Consider the following 17,899-nt stretch of genomic DNA (forward strand, 5'->3'; position numbering starts at 1 on the left):
CTCCTACTGTATGCATTTTCGCCGATTTTCGTTCCGGATGGTGTCATACGAGTAGCCGCGCATTTACTGCCTCTGCTTTCTATGAGGTGGTAATGAGATAGTACAAAAGCAGCAACAGTCAAAAAAGGTAGTAACAGCTGTACTTACTACATTTTTCCTACCTTCTTTTTCATCGAGGTCGAAAGAAGATAGTACAAATGTAGAACCCGTTGAAAAAAGGTAGTAACTGGTAAAGAAAGGTAGTAACAACAGCCGTTACTACCTTTCTACTACCTTTATTTTTAAGAGTAAAGACGCAGTTAAGGTCATAGCTACAGTATGTTCACATAATGTAAATCACACAGAAATAAAAGTGTCTTTTCAATCGCGACAGAATAACTAGGCTTTTCCGAACAAACTGGCAGCAGATGTTGAAGAGAAGCGCGGCAGTAGCTGCAAATAAATCTTAATTCACTGTTTGCCCAAACCCTCTTTTACCTGACCCGAGCTTTTCATGGCCTCAGCACTGTCGTCGGAAAAAAGTGCTGATGAGGGTGACGTACGCTCCAGAGCTGTCGCGTGCCATGCGATGAGTCAGGAACAAGGAGTCCAATAAATTTATGCCTAAAGCCATCTTGGCAGCTTTCTAGGCGCTGAATAACCGAACGAGCGATAAGCGCTACACTCTGAGCATCAATACGCCTACATGGGAGTAAAAAGGGAGTACGCTCTTCTCTAGCGCACTCTTTTCAATAAGAGGGGGTGCGCTAGAGGACAGCTTACTTAACGCTTTTGCGTTTAGAGTATTTTCATTACACATCTTCCATAAATAGCAACCCTGCATTCTTGTTTTCAGAGAATGATGTAAATGAAATCCTACATTCATTGTTGCTGTTATGCGTTAAATTGTTACTGAATGGGAGCCACAAGATGTAACAAAAAATTCTTGTTGTGGAAAGGAATTGGCGCAGTAACTGTCTCACCTCTCGGTGAACACTTCAACCACGCAGTATTGGAAGGGATAACGGAGGGGGTTAAAGAAGAAAGAAGTAAACAGGTGCTGTACTGAACGGCTGCGGAACAATTTGGACCCCCTTGGGATTCTCAACGCGCATTGACATCGCACAGCATAAAGGCGCGTTTTGCGCTTCGCCTCCGTAGAAACGTGGCCGCCGTGGCCGGCTTCCAACCTGGGATCTCCGGCTCTGTAGTTGAGCTCCCTAACCACTGAGCAACCGCGACGAGTAGATATAACAGCTGCAAACCTGGCTGACACAATTAGGCTTACATTAATCTGCCGTTACCAGTGCACGAACGGCTGATCCGAGAAATTAATCAGATTACGCTGTACAAACAAACAATAAGCCCTTGCGTCTCTTGACGTGACCGTCATCATATCTACTGAAGATTAACTGAGGCGATGAAAACGTTACTTTAATAATGACACTCTCCCTATGCACCATGAAAAGCGCCAGCACGAAGCAGCAAGAATGAAAGAGAGACACGAGAACAAAGAACAAGCGCTTGTCCTGTGTTCTCGTCTCTCTCTTTCGGCCTTGTTGCTTCACGCTGCAGCTTTCCATGATGATTCACTAACTAGCCCCAACCAAGATATTAATCCCTATGCAAGTTTAATGCAGTGACAAATTATTCCACAATCACTACGCGGTTCTAATGGCTGCAGTAACCCGCGTTAAACCAAGCGGCATTGAACGGAGGCGATATTCGGCGGAGTTCAAATCTTCAGGTCATCATGATTTCGCCAGATCTGCTTGTAGGCGAGGATTAACTGACTTCAGCACCATTTTACGTTATCACCGCCTGACGCCAGTCAAGCCGAATGAAACTGTCTTACTGAAAATCTTCCTAGCAAGAAGAGTACAAAATTTTCATCGCTCTCTTTAAAACTTTACAAGATTCCAAGAAACTATTTATGTTGTTTCATGGACTTTGTTCGTGGTCCGTGACTTCATAAATTACACTGATAATAATGACTAAGGATGGTATATCTTCTACATGGCACAGATTTTGTTTAATACGCGAAGCTAACCACGATCTTGTCCATGGCCTTCTCACGAAAGGAGAAAAGATTAACAGCCTTCCGCGGCCAACTCTCTATTGAAAATATTTTCTGCTCACCTTTTACTAGAGACAAACAAACAAAATCTGGACCAGCAAGTAGGACGAAACCACTTTTCCTTTTCCTGAGTCTGAAGTGTCAGCTCACGGAACATCACCTAACGCTGCAATACTGGTTCACGTGACTTGTTGCTCTCGCAGTGCGTGCGTAGTCTGGTCAGTCCTGGAAAAATGCAACACCACCCCCGCCAATAACACGCGTAGCGTAACTTGTGACACCTTATAGCGATTCAGTCAATCGCCGTGCCAAGCATTCCTGCCGGCGACGGTTGCGCCAAAGCCCCATTAACAAAGTCGCTATGTGCAAGCGACAAGCATTTCCGGCATGCAGTTCTTCGTCAGATGGACAGTTCAGCACCCCGAGTTCCGCACGCCAACAAACTCGCCGGATGACTTCGGGGCAAGCGGGCCGCAATAAAACCCGGGGCCCAGCGCTGAAATATCTCAGGCTTCAGGGTCGCCAGGCACGTCAGACAGAGAAAGAGCGAGAGAGAGAAAATAAGGGAAGGGAGAAAGGCTTGGCGCTGAAGACAAACTGTCCGTCTGCGCCGGCGCGTGCCTGTCGTCTGGCCGTCACCGCACGCCCGCCACGGTGGCCCGCGAAGAAGAAAGATGGCGACCCGCTTTCGGAGCTGTCTCCCCTCACCGTCTCGTAATCAACATGGTCGCTCAATGCGTCGCACTCCCCAACGCCGCAGATGGAATAAGACGAAGACAAAGAAAGACAAAGGGATGTGGAGACGCGATTAGTGCGGTGCGATGCGTAAACGGGGCACCGCTGGTTGGCACGTGGACACGTGGATACAACGGCTGTCTCTACGATGAGGACGGTTTTGCTTGTTTGCGTGTCCTTTAACCGACAGCTCTGAAAGTGACGCGTGTGGTGCCTTTTAGGTTGAGTCAGTTTTTATAAAAAAGGAGGCGTCAGTTTAGGGCCTCGTGTAATTAGTCTCTGAGTCCATAAAGAGGAATTCTTTGTGCGTTGTGGGTTAAAGGTGCTTCCAGCACAACATAATAGATTCGTTTATTTAGTGGCCGTGCGAGCTTAGTTCCCATTGCATTTTGATCTTTTCAACTGGTAAAACAAACGTACAAATGAAAAGAAGGATCTTGTACTTAGCCTACTTTGTTACTTTACGGGACTTTATGTGCCGTTGAACCGCTGCATGTCCAGAAACCACAATAGGCGTAGTACTTAGTAGAGTTCAGCAGCAGTGCTAACTGCTGCTGAATCTTGCTCAACCATTAGGGTGCCGATATAAATCATTACTTAGGTAAAGACGTGGTGTGGCCAACAACTGTTCTCGTTTTGTTTGCCTAACGAATGTCGAAGGTGAATCATTTTCGCAATTTAGTTTATCACATTGAAGCATAATTAATAAAGAGACATTTTTAGTACCGGTTCTCCAGAATGCTCTGCCTGGACTAAAAATAAAACATCTGTTCGCCAATTTTGAGGCACAAGGTTTTGTTATGACATAAGAAAACTGGCATGGCGGCTACTAACTGGGTTTGATTCAAGGATGTGAGCGTCACAACCGTGCCACATCGTAATCTTTTTCAAATCCCGCTATTCTCACCACCTCAAGAGTCATTATAGTGTTCGTCTTGCCCATGCTAACAGTTCTCCCTTATTGGGAAGAAAAGGATAGAAAATGTGCCGGCACACAACCATTCCGCATATTTTAAACGCAGGGGGCGCAATAGCATCCTAAAGAAAGTCGAAGTGTTCGAGAGAATTTTATCATCACACTCACTGACGCCATTATTACACAAAACGAGGAATAGTGAGCCCGAACCACCTATGCAAAATGTCTGTTTTCCAGAAAAATAAAACAATGTGGTCATGGCTGCTTTCTTTCTAGAAAATATTTCTCGTTAGCACTGAAAGTGAACAAAAATGTGATGTGGACAAATTGAATTCTGGACGCTTTGCGTAAATTTTACTGGCAGGTGCTTCCGAACCTCTATCATAACTTTTTTATCTCTTATGCTTTAAAAGCCTCTCAATGAAGCGTAGCATGAGGGGTGAACTATTTAGCAGTTGTTTCCAAAATAAAGGTAATATAATACTGAAGAACAGTAAAGCAAGAAAAGCACTGCTGCTTAGTGGTGAAAAACAAACATGAAAATGCAAAGGATATCGGAATAAATGCCATTTAGAAACGCGCAAAAAGAATCACTAATATATACGCCTGCTGAGAAAAACTTATTCACGACCAATGCGATTGATTCAGCAGAGCATACTTTAGCTGTAGCGTTCCCACCAGGCTGAGCTGCCGCTGCCGCTGACCTATTCAAGCAGTGCGATAGGATGGCGTGATTCACTCCGTCAATCACCGTGTGAAACGCCTAAATTTCCACTTTCCCCCATTCACCGCACGTCGCCTCGGATCCTCTCTTCATCTGTCCTCTCCTACTCACTCCTCTTAAAGTAAAGAGGGGAACTTTCCTCGATACACTTTTTCTATCTGCCAACCAACTCCTCTTACCAACGGGTGGAAGGGCAAATTCTTTCAGCGGGGGTTATAATGCTAACGCATTAATAAAAATGAACTGCTTCGTTTGCAGCAGTGAACAAAATCTATGCTTTGTGTGTATTTCAATTCATGCTAAGTGCGACATATAAAACACGTTACATGGCTAGTTTGTGATGCAATTTTTTTTTTAAAGACATTGCAAGACAGCGCCTATCCTGTCCTGTCTTTCTGTGTATTCGTCTGAATGTGTAGCGCTGTTTAATTTTAACAAAAGTTAAGTGCGACAGCTTCGGTGTCCCAGCTCTCTCATCTGTAAGTGCGCCCACTGGAAGACGCACGGGACCACATAACAGAATATGACAACTTTCTCAAACCACTCTAGATCTTCGACGTAACAAGCCAACGCTACTTGAGTGCATTTACTTCCAGACCCCTATGCACGACGTTAATCACAAGTGGTAAACTCGCAAACGCCTTGCGACTGCTTTCGTGGGCAATCGTGAGCACGCTTGTCTGGAATGCTGAGACAGTGTGCTGCGGTACTAACAAGGCGAAGTTATAATTTTTTCGGTGGGCTTGATTTCCGCCGGTGGTGCTGGGCAATACTCCAGCGTACATTTTTCTTTTGTAAAAGATAATTTTTTGCCTGCTTGTCACCATTTGTAATGTGTTTTCAAATCCCCTTATGTAATCCTTCGTATACGAGTCTGCCAGATATTTTGAATCAGTAAATAGGTCTCACCTACGGGTGCAAAGTATAAATGCACCCGTAGGAAATTTTCCTACTCAGCTAGCACTTCGAGTAGGTGTATTGGCAGCTAGCGTTTAGATTGCGCTTCAACAAATTTCAGGAAGGTCGTGTTAGTATACGCACACCGTCAGCGCCTCCTCTGTTGCGGTGACGCCATCTCTCCGTATACTCCTGATATAACAAGGCCCCACAGCTGTCACCATGTAGGCAACAGCTACCAAACTCCAATTCTGAATCAACCTCAGCTCTTCTTCTGTTCCCACCTGGGCTAGTCCGTGTCGTCAGTCTCTTCCTCAGCGAACAAGTCATACCACCGCCAAAACGGACACCGGATGAATCTTCATACGTAATTGAATCCACCGGTGACCCTGAACAGCAGAACGTCCTGCTGGCCGAACTTCGACCAAAGACTGCGAGTTAATCGGCTGAAGCCTTCCATAACAGAGCCCAGAGTACATACGTGGTCCTTTCATGGCAGCATCAAGTATCTGTTCGCGCAACTACTTAAAATAGCTCAAGAAGAAAGATAAAGCCTTCTGCGCTTTATCCAAGCACAAGCAGTGACGTCAGATAACCGTGATATTCTCATGTGCAATCTCGTTAATTTTTAATGCGGTAGCATTAAAGGACCCATTACGCAGAAAATCCAGCGTTGGCGTTGTCGGTGTTGTGAGTGAAAAATAGGGTGGCGTAGGGTGGCCCAGGTAGCCACCTGCCGGAGAAGCAACCCAAATAAGTAACTTTGGTCACATGACCTTGTGGTGTCATCACAGTCTGCGCACTCAGTTGTGGGCAAGCTTAGTACCACGAGAGGCTGCTCGCAAAAAGCAACTACGGTCGCACAAGTCCCACTGGTTTCAGCGCCTGCAATCGCAGGGCAGTGGAGCATCTCTTAACCGCTGTACCATTGCGCAAGAATTGGTATGAGGATACCCATGGACATATGAATGTGGAGTTGAGAATGACAAATTCCACATATATTAGCATTAACTCATTCACGCTTTCGCGTCATATCCTTAGGGCGGAGCTTAAGTGTCCCCTCCAATTTTTTGCTAAAGAAGAGCGTGCTACGTATACGCACATAGGCAGCGCCGCTTCTGTTGCGGTCACGTCATCGCTCCGTATAGTCTTCAGCTAACAAGGACCTGCAGCTAGCGCCATCTATGCAACAGCAGCCAAACCGCAGTCCTGAATAAACCTCAATTCCTATTCTATTGAAAACAAGGGTGATCCTTGTAGTCATCCTCTCCCAAAATCACCAAAATATAGCAGGTAGGAGAGCTAGTCCTCCTCTGGATATCTCGTTACTGGCTGTTGGTCTCGTTCAGCGCGCTTTGAAGCACAACAAGCTTCACTTCTGTTTCACAGGCGAGAACTTTGTGCAGGCTTGCAGAACAAATTAGAAGGTACCGTCGTCTTTGCGACGATCAGCCTCAAAACGCGGAGTAATTTCCGAACAGACTTTCATGGTTTTATCACCGTTGAAACAGGATGGATGATTTGTTTTTCTTGTGAAAATTCAGTTATTACAGAAATCGTGCAACTTCATCGCTGGGAAAATCTTTTAAATTTTAAACTGTTATTTTGTTGCTGTGCTGAAAACAAGACTTTTACACCCAACAACTCTCATTCGCGGCGCTATAAGGCATGGGGATGTAATGACCTTTTTTTTTTTTTTTTCAAGGAACCCGAGAACAAGAAAAAAAGTGCTGTCCTTCATTTAGCTCAAGCTATTGGAGGGATCCTATCCACTTTTTACCTTATAGGGTTATGTCACTCAATGCCTTCGCTCATTTTGGGCCTTTGAACAAAGATGTATGGGCCGATATGGCAGTTAGGACACCGTAACGTCTCCAAGGTTTTTCTCCTGATCAATAAGAGCGTGGAGGAGAGTTATTCAGTGGCTTTGGTCAGCGCAATATTAAGAAGCTGTGCAAAGGGTCTTTGCCTTATCGGAGCTCCAGACAAAAAAAAAGAAATGCGACTGCACGACTGGTTCAGTAACGAACTAGGCCATAAAAGTCGTTATGATTACGTTGCTGGGTTCTTACATTTTTTTGTGCTTAGACCTTTGCTTGCCAACTTCGCTTTTCTCTCTTGTTTGAGCCTCTGCTCATTTTTCACAACTTAGTGATTGAATTTTTCTGGTTCGTTTTCACCTAAGCATTCATACTCTGTTTCTCCTTATATTTATTACATCCTCGCCACTATTGTATTGCCTTCGTACCTTTAGGCCAGGAATAAAAGATATGAGGTGGTTTTAAAAGTACCCTCCTTCAGCGAGGGCATCATTTACACACAAAAATGAGAAAACCGCCGAAAACCGCCGAATACACGCAAACAATTATGCAAAAAAAAGCTCATTTGGGGCAGAATGTCGTTCCCGAAAAGAAAAACACGCATTCGGAAAGCGGATTTTCAGGGCCCTGTAAACGCTTTCAGTGGAAAGACGAGAATATAAACCGTGAGGGACATTAACCTAGACCACTAACTTAAATTTAGAAGATACTTTCTGATTTCCATGGTAATATGGGGCGCGGCCTAGCCGGATGAGAGGCAAGAGTGTTATGCGTAATACGGGTTGCGTGAAATAGGTACAAAGCCGCCTTTAAATCCTCTTCTCTATATATTCGGTATTCTGGAGACAGTAGGTAATCGCTCATGCTTTTTACACGATTGTGTGGCACATTGAATTACTTTATCAAAGCGCTTACGAAATATCCTGATAAATGTCATGGCACATTAATAAAGGGCTAATTTCTAATGCTAAATGGGAAGTCATAGGAAGGATGGTGCTTACACGCATGCAGTCGTGTCTGGAGCCCTATAAAGTATAGGTTCACCACAGGCGTCAAAAGTTTATGCGGCACGTGATTCCCTGAGAAAGGCTATTTCCGTGTAGCCATGTTTCGAACCCGACCGCGGCGGCTGCGTTTTTATGGAGGAAAAACGCTAAGGCGCCCGTGGGCTGTGCGATGTCAGTGCACGTTAAAGATCCCCAGGTGGTCGAAATTATTCCGGAGCCCTCCACTACGGCACCTCCTTCTTCCCTTCTTCTTTCACTTCCTCCCTTGTCCCTTCCCTTGCGGCGCGGTTTAGGTGTCCAACGATATATGAGACAGATACTGCACCATTTCCTTTCCCCAAAAACCAATTATTAATTAATTATTAGCCATGACGCACAGCCCTAAAATGACAGTTGTTCTGTCATGTTCACAAATTAATGCATCGGTTCCCCTTCTTCATTTCAGTTTGCGTGAAATGGCTGGTTCAAAACGTTTTTGGTGACTTGCATGCCCCCTAAACCTTTGACGCCGGGTGCACATATTATATCCCGCCTCTGACCGCTTGTCTCGACTGTGTAGTTAACATCATAACATCGCGTTTAGCACCCAACCTATTTGATTTAATTAAGCTTGGCGTTGCTCCAATACGTCAAAGGCGTATTTAGAAGCTGTCGGAATTGATGATCGTATATACCGACTGCCAATTTCCACACACAGCTCAGTGAAGTGCTCCAGTTCTTCGGGCCATGGAGTCATTCCCTTGAGGTCGTCAGTTGCGAAGGTAAGGGCATATTATCCGATTTCATCGAGGGGGACAGAACCTGGTACTTTTCGTGCCACCGTTGACTGCACCTGTCAAGAGAGCCCTAAGCAACAGGCTATTATTGGGGACTCAACGAAGAGCCTGCAAAGACTTGTAGACGCTCTTTGCCATGAAGCACGTGATGAACTGGTCCCAGACATTGGAGGGTTAAATAACTTTGTCATCATTAAAAGACATGAGCTATTGTGTCCCCACCACTGCACTACGCTGTCAGGCGCAGCCATCACGCTGACGAGGCTTTTTGGTGTTGCTGCCATGATGGTGTCGAGCACCAGTCGCAATTTCTGCATCGGAGGCAATGGACAGGCTACCGACCACATCGCAGTAGACTACGCTCGCTTCATAGATTTACCGCGAGTTTTCTAACTTATGTCTTTATTCCATTGACCCTGGTTTTCAACTTCGACATGCGTACTGCCTGCCTCGACGTGAAGGCGTGACGTCTGCTGCTTCACGGTGCAGTCAAAAACGAGTACCTTTCTCGTTCGTCATGGCCGACATCCCTGGCTGCATAAGCTGCAGGGGTGAAGCCACTATTAAACACTTGCTCTGGGCATGCTGAGCGTACCGTGCAAAAGACAAGCGCTATGCGGTGAACTAGAGAGTCCTTACCTTCTCCCGCCGACGGATATAGACGCTCTCAAGGTTGCAGTGCCGATCGTTTCTCTGAAGGCCTGAGAGGCATTATTTCATCTATCGAGGACGTAGCACCTGCGTCAGAGGCTTTGTATTGTCACGCGCAAAGTTGTTCCAAACTTCACAGCCCTAATATTTAACATAGCCGGCTTTTCTTCATACCCCGCACGTTCCCTTCGTCTAGCAAACGGTAGCGAGCCAGTGTTTCATCTGGTTAACCTTTTCGCCTTTCCATCTCACTTTCTTCTCTGCATCACACCCAAGTGGCATTCTCTCGACCTTCCAATATGCAGTTTCACGTGCGTGTCCAACCGTAGCGGTATTATTGTACAACAAATACAAGTTTCCTGGCCTTGAACCTGGGAACAAGAATATTTGCTGCATTTATTTTGCATGAGGGACTCTTCTTTACTGCAGATTGATTTGTTCGACGCTGCGAAACGATTTATGGGTGCTAAGCGTTAAGGTTGATGAGAGATTTACATGGAGTGAACTTTAAAGGAGAGACTGCAAACTTAGGAAGCCGGCATCTTCACTAACCATATAAATAATAAGCATAGTAAAGTAGAATAAATTCATCAAGTATAACTCCATCCACCTTGATGCGAAAACATGTAAACGTGTTAATGCAGCTATGCAGACTGTTGCGGGTTTTCTTCTTAATTTTTACTCTGTGACCGCCGGAACTGTATCTTATGTTACGTTAAAATTGCTTCGTATTATTTCAAATACTTTGCTTAAAAAGCTAACAATGAATGACAACCTCTATTTGGAACTCAAGTGGTGCTCTGCATGTCACGTTCAACAACAAGAACTACAGTTAGTATCTATCATGACGGTGTGACGAACACTTGGGCGGAGGCCTTCTGGCAGCCAAAACGTTGGCTCAGTAGTTGTTAAAAATATCGGCATAAGTACATTGGCCAGAGCAAATAGTTCTTACCAAGCATTGTAATTGCCAAGCTGAAACATATCCTACCAAACTTGGCAATGACAATAGATGAAATCCTTAAAACGCGCAGAGCTCTTATCTAAGCGTCTATACTAAGGCCTCAAAATATAAATATCTTATGAATATCTGAGATGCCAGAGTACGGGACTCTATGATGTACTTAGAATCCTACTGAAATCTAAAGGCCCTTTAATGAGAGAACGAAAATGCTTAGCTTGCTGCCGGATTCCCGTTGCTGTGTTCAAAGGATGAAAACTTTTCTGTGCTCTAAGGATGCAATGTTTAAAAAACCCTGATTCTGTGCCAAAATGGACAGTTTAGAAGAGAACTTGCCTTCACGAGCCAAACAAGAGGTCTTGCTGGCTCGGTATGCAACAAAACACTTTATATCATTGTTCATTCGCTTAAATCGGTATTTCTACTGGTTGGGGTACTGTTCCATTAGCTGAAGCATGTCCCTGTACACCATATCTGCTGCATGTATCCCCAGGGCAAAGTCGTAGTGCGTGAACTCTTCTTCCGGCACCAGGTAGCTGCGCACAACGTTGGGCAGTTCACTCTCGAGTCTGGCAACATCCTCAGGGACAGAGTAGACGTCACTGTTGCTGTAGTACAGGCCGACTGGAGCCCGGACGAGAGTCATGTCATATGTTGGCGGTTGCAACTGCGAAGGAATACGTTTTGAGATTCGCGCTGTTATTTCAGGATGATTTGAACAACAATTAGGCCGTATCTACTTGACAAGGTGTGTTCAGTTTCCGAGCCAGACGAAGATAAATTTTGTGAGCCCTGTTCTTGTAAATCAGGAGCAGAAATGGTGAATTTAGAGCGGCTTAACTCTCCTAGATCTCCGCAAGTCAACGCGAAATAATGAGAACGTATAGACAAACACAAAAAAATAGCTTCCGGTTTCGTCACCTTAATAATAAAAATTTACCGTCGTGCTTCACTAATATTCTCTGCGTTAGTGTGGGTGACTTGCATTAGAATTCCGAGCAAAAAACTCTTTCATTAGATTTGCGTCTTTTTAGTATAAACACTCGCTGTTCGGACAACAGAAAGGGAGAAAATGCACATAACTCACTTAGAGCAATGTAATTTTGTTCCGTTAAAATTGACAGCGGTGAGAACAAAAACCATAACAGTTGCAACCAGACCGCATTGCTCAAGGAAAGGAGCGCTAAAGCTGTTGGCATTTGAGCTGGGAGGTTAAAGATGCTCATAATCGACTTGAAATATGAAACATATTAGTCGTAATACTGTGCGCGCGCATCTCTTCGAATGTTTTGAATTACCAAGCCCGCGGAGTCCTAGAGATCACGCATTTCGCTGAGGTAACACGCTTCTCTTTCTGGTGTAGAATTCCTGGGAGGCAATTCGCTGCCCAAGGGCCCGATAATGACATTTCAGATATGCATTGTTCATAATTTGAAAAAGGAATGAAGCTTCTTAAAAATAACCGAACAAAGCCGCATTCATACAGTATAATCTCTCCGAAAGGTACACACAACAACAACAAATGAAACACACAGATGCCTGGAGAACTTAACACGTCTTGAGTTTGACGTGCTTGGGCGTTAAGCTCAAAACAGCGCAATTTTACCCAGGCGCAAAGATGTAATACAAGCAGCAGGCAGCATTTCACTCAATCTGTGCAGTAAGGCAGCAGGTTGAGATTAAACTTGATCTTAACTTCGATATATCGAAGGTAGCATCCATACGGCAGTACTCCCCTAAATTGTTCAACGTCGACGTGGCAGCGTCCACCACAGGGGAACCTTATCCAGCAAACTTCAATAAAATAGAATAAGCATTGCTAGTGTAGTTAGGAAACATGAGCGGACATGCTGATGTCAAACAGAAACAAGCGTCTCACGAAACCTAATGTGCATCCAAATGTGCACCTATGTTCGATCAAGGATTTTTTGTTGGCCTGAATATGCCAGGGATACTGAAAAATTTTGGGAAGAAGCGCACTATACCTTTCTCTCAAAGGTCAACAAAATCACGATAATCGAAGACGACACAGGAAAACAAATGCATGAGATATACATGCGAATGTGCAATTAAAAAAGGGGGTGTCGTCGCCCCAAGAAGCGCCTCTTGGCAGCTGCTCGCCCCCCTGACACAGAAGCCGAGTCGACTGCAGCTTAGTGACAAAAAGATGTCAATTAAACAGCAAATGCGTGTGCGACGTTTATTCAACAGCCGGACAGCGTATAGTCAAGCTTACATCATCGAGAAGGCAGGATCACGAATGGCAAGACACGTCAAAAAGCTGCAGTGCAATTCTTTTTATACAATGGCAACTGCAATTATGAAATAGCAGTCGCCCAACATATATGTCTAATATCGACCTCACTATTCGCCACTTAGCACAAATATAATCTTAAATGTTTAATTTTTTTCTGAATTTTTTGCGAAACTATTCGTTATAACGGAAAACTCACCTTATACACAGTTTTATCAGGAACCAAAGTGCTTATATTGTTACGACAATATATTAACGAGGAAATACTGCTAACCTACACTACTGCCGGAGAAAGCAGCTGAAGTAATTTAGTGCAAAATACACCAGAATAATTGAGCATCGTAAGAAGGCCCTCACAATAAAAACGTGCATACTTTCACTCACATGACATGTTTATACAAAAGCAACTGGCGCTCGAATGGCGCATAATTTAGAGGATGATGCGTTTCAAGGAGTTCCTCCATTTCTCTTCGTGACGAATTGCAGCCGTATTCACACGGCTGAATTCGGTGACTGCAGCATCGGCGTCGGTACGTACATGCAAAAATCTCCGCTCCGTATTGTTGCGATTTTTTTTAATCAGCATTGGGCTTGCTGGTGCGGTTTTCCGTTATGCTGTGATAATGAGAGTGGTTGATCACTGCCAATAATGTAAAAAAAATCTTTTGTGCATGCTCAAACCGTAATGTAATTTCTAACCGAACCGTACCAGGAAAAGCGATTAAATGCAAATAGAGAAAATTCGTTCTGGCTAAACATGTGCTTAAAGAAACAGAACGATACTGCCCTCACAACAAAAGCTGGAAGTCGAACAAACTTAATGCGCTCAGCGTTTCCGTCCATTGCTGCTCGCCGAAGTCTTTGCGCATTGTAACTTATCGTCGCGTAACTGCTCCTAAACTATTTTGCATAATTCGACTTCTCACTTTAACGGCTAGGATTGTGTGTTTTAACCTTATATAAACGCTCCTTGTCAGAGAACGAAAGGAACCAGTCGAATCCATCTGGAGCCGTGCTCACATCGGATGTCACATTTTATGCCTGGCGATGTTTTTTCAGTACAGCAATGTTTCTAGAGAGCCAGTAACTCACCGAACCATACTTTATTAGATTTTTCAAAAATCCGTAGTCGTACTTGCGAAAGCAGTTGCAGCGGTAGATCTAATGAGGGAAAGAGGCACAACGAATCGCATGTTAGAAGAAAATTTACTCGGCAAACTTTTAAAAACTTTAATTACCACAAATCACACAAATGTTGCGGAAGGAAATACATTGACATAACAAAGCGTAAAAGACAAAACATTGCAGCAAAGTTGTAAAACAAGAGTGAAATAATAAAAATAGCAAATACAAATATATGAAGCCAAAACAACACCAAAATACAAATGGTAGAAAAGCATCTTAGAACTAAAAAAGAAAAAAAACGCGTTCACTACAGAAGAAAACTTAAGCAAAGAAGTGCTGACAATGACTGGTGAAAAAGGTAGGATTGGTGATTCCTACGATATCCATGAGAAAGCGGCTCCAGTCGTTTGATGTCGATTATAGCGATCAACTCACTAAGTGCTGTTTGACAGTTCTGATGTGAAGAGGCTTTGCCAAAACTAGTGATGTCATAACTGTATGAAACAGACTCACACGAGACAAAAAAAATCTCATCGGAGTGACAAACAGGGCAGGCTATCCTAACGGTTTTCCTTCATGTTAGTAATGTTTGCTATGCGGTTATAGCTCAGTAGCAGCAAGGTTCGAAAGAATGAAACGAACAGCGCTATTATTAACCGGGTCCAGAGTTTGTATATTAAGTGACTTAGCTGGAATCACAGAAGCATGCTCAGTGCTCTAATTTTGAGTGTACCAGTGATTTGTGAAGAAATGGCTTTAGTGAAATATGAGCAGTACTGGAGTTCGTCTCCGGTATCCCAATCTGCGCTTTGCATTAGCGATCATAGGGTAAATGTGGTGTTCCAGGTTAATGCAGGTGATGTTAGTACGCTTAATATCAATACGACTAAAAGGACCCAAGCTTAGTGTTGTTCAGTGTGTATTTGGGGAGTGTCCTGCACCACGTGGAACACTCGTTTGCAATTTTTAGCATTTAGTTCTACCATTGCCAGAAGGGGAGTTAGCCACCCTGGTGTCCCCAGCGGCGGCGAAGCAACTGACCAAGGCGGCGGACAGACCTGTGACGCAGCGGAGGGTACTAAGCATCTCTGGTTCCGGACAGGCCGCCATTGGAAACTTAACCTGGCACCGTTTAACGTTAGAACGTTATGCAGTGAGGCAAGCGTGCCAGTACTGTTCGAGGAACTGGCAGGAAATGAATGGGATGTCAAAGGCCTTAGTAAGGTTAGGGGCAAATAGGCGTACACAATGCTGAAGGGCGGTAACTACTACGCTATAACCGATTAGCGGAAAGACGAGAACTAGGTAGGGGATTCCTCATCAATAAGGATATACCTGGCAACATATAGGGGTTCTACAGTATTAACGCCAGGTGGCAGTTATTGTATTTAGGCTGAATAAGAGGCACAAACTGAGGGTGGTGCCCGCCTTCGCACCTACATTGAGCCGTGATGACCAGATCGTCTAAAGCTTTTATGAAGACGTAGAATCTGCAGTGCGCGAAGTCAAGTTACAGTACACGTACTGATGGGCGACTTCTGTGCCGAGGTAGGCAAGAAGCAGGCTGGAGACCAGGCTCTAGGAATAGCTGGGGAATTAATTAGCAGCGGTCGCAGAGAAAACTAATTTATGGGTCATGAATACCTTCTTCCGCAGACGAAAGAACAAGAAGCTGGCCTGGTAGTGCCCAAGTGGTAACACTAAAAATGAAATAGACTAAGATGGGGCGCACATTGCCGGTTCTCTAAGATCACGAATGACAGCTTACCAATATTCCTCGAGAGAAATATATATGCCTACAAACGCTCTCTTTTCCCACATGCCATCCATAAATGGAACAAGCTGCCTCACTCTTGATCGAATGCCAGTCCGAGGCAAAGATTTGTGCAATGTTGTCGGACCTCTGATGTGCTTTATGCACTTGGATACTCTTTCCTGCTCTTCATATTTCGCTTCCTCCATTTCCTTACTTTGACTGATGTGATTTCGCATTGACGATCCTTTTCATTTTACATAACATTTTGTACCAGAGGTTGAGCCCATGTCGCATGCTCTAAGATGTATCTTTGAAAAATGTATGTTTGTATCACCCCTGCAATCATGCCTTCACGGCGCTGCAGGATGCTTTTGCATAAATTCAGGACATTGCAGAGTGCCATGGAAAGGAAAATAATGGGTGTAAAGTTAAGAGACAGGAAGAGTGCAGAGTGGGTGAGGGAAGAAACGCGGGTAAATCACATCCTGGTCGAAATCAAGAAGAAATGGGCTTTGGCAGGGCATCTAATGTGAATGCAAGATAACCGGTGGTCCTAAAGGGTAACGGAGTGAATTCCAAGAGAAGGCAAGCGTAGGAGGCGGCATCATGAAGTTAGGTGGGCGGATGAGATTCAAAAGTTTGCGGGGATATGGTGGCCCCAGCTGCCACAGGCCTGGGTTAATTGGCGAGATGTGAGAGAGGCCTTTGCCCTGCAGTGGGTGCAGTCAGGCTGATGATGATGATGATGACCACATACTGAATCATACAAGGATGTTTGTTATTTAAATCTGCCTGAACGGCTAGCCTGCTATGGCTAGATCGCTCACCTCACTGTATGCAACGCAGTCATTGGTGTGTAAATGTGTGCGAGATCACGCACAGTTAGGTTTAAGGGGGATGCTTAAAACTCGTGGCGTGGGTGAGAAAACAGAAAACGGCTCTTCCGTCACGGATGACATTCATTACTATGTGACCACTGTGCATCTACAGGCCTTTTTTGGTGTTCCCTCTCGCAAAGCCAGTATCTGTACGTTATTTAAAACTGTGCTGAAATGATTTCATGTCAAAATCAGCTCAAGAAATATCATTGGCGCCCTTTCTATAGCGGTAAAAAAAAAGACAACTGGATTCGCTGCTAACGTCCCTAGTGTGATATAAGTGTCGTTTTATAGAATACCCACGCTGTTTCGAATTACAATAAAAATAAAACGATGGCTCAGAAATTTTTCCGTCAGTGTGACTCACTACTGTCTATAGTTCAGAAAAACTTTGAGAAACGATACTGAAATTGTTTGGTTTGGATGTAAGAAGAAAAAAACTAAATAGGCAGTTAAATTTCTAAATATTTTGCAAGGGTTCTCTCACGTCACTGGGATAGGAGTTTTCTGTTAGAAAATGCAAATTTGTACCTTACCTGTGCAAAGTGGTAAAGGTTAGCGATAGAAGTGCCGGCAGGACTGTGGGTGAAGTAAACAGCAACTCTAGTCTGCAATCAAAATTGCCAAGAGAGATTACTGAATCTTCCTAAGCGCACTCCGCGAACTTGCTCGCGTTCTTCCGTCGTAAAGTTCTTCAATAATAATAATAATAATAATAATAATAATAATAATAATAATAATAATAATAATAATAATAATAATAATAATAATAATAATAATAATAATAATAATAATTGATTTTGGGGGAAAGGAAATGACGCGGTATCTGTCTCATATATCGTTGGACACCTGAACCGCGCCGTAAGGGAAGGGATAAGGGAGGGAGTGAAAGAAGAAAGGAAGAACGAGGTGCCGTAGTGGAGGGCTCCGGAATAATTTCGACCACCTGGAGATCTTTAACATGCCCTGACATCGCACAGCACACGGGCCGCCGCGGTCGGGTTCGAACCCGGAAACTCCGGATCAGTAGTCGAGCGCCCTAACCACTGAGCCACCGCGGCGGGTGTAAAGTTCTTCAAGGAAATCATATTTTTCGCTATTCTCCGCCCGTTATGAGCTTGTCGAATTAGTGGCTTTTAAGGAACGGAAATGACGCAGTAATTGTATCTCTTCTCGGTGGATGCCTCAACTGCGCAGTGATGGAAGAAAGAAGGTGGGAGAAAAAAGAGAATGAGAAAAAGAGGTGTCGTAGTTGAGGTTTCCGAAGTACATTCGACCACCTGGCGATCTCCAACGTGCACTGACATCGCACAGCACACGGCCGTCGTTTTGCCTCCAACGAA

The 17,899-nt window shown here is 44.3% G+C and overlaps 1 protein-coding gene across 2 annotated transcripts in view; it reads right to left on the reverse strand.

Annotated features, from left to right (window-relative positions):
* Positions 1 to 10,910: 10,910 nt before the first annotated feature.
* Positions 10,911 to 17,899, reverse strand: part of LOC144097225 (lipase 3-like) — a 34,456-nt gene continuing 27,467 nt past the window's right edge. For both annotated transcript variants that reach the window (XM_077629972.1, XM_077629971.1), the window contains 3 exons: positions 17,093 to 17,164; positions 13,890 to 13,958; positions 10,911 to 11,210 (listed from right to left, as the gene is read on the reverse strand). In XM_077629972.1, coding sequence (XP_077486098.1) covers positions 10,965 to 11,210; positions 13,890 to 13,958; positions 17,093 to 17,164 — 387 coding nt within the window. In that variant the 3' untranslated portion in view covers positions 10,911 to 10,964. The remainder of the gene's footprint in view (positions 11,211 to 13,889; positions 13,959 to 17,092; positions 17,165 to 17,899) is intronic.

The sequence above is a fragment of the Amblyomma americanum genome, chromosome 7, assembly GCF_052857255.1.
Source record: "Amblyomma americanum isolate KBUSLIRL-KWMA chromosome 7, ASM5285725v1, whole genome shotgun sequence".
In the NCBI taxonomy this organism is placed as follows: Eukaryota; Metazoa; Arthropoda; class Arachnida; order Ixodida; family Ixodidae; genus Amblyomma; species Amblyomma americanum.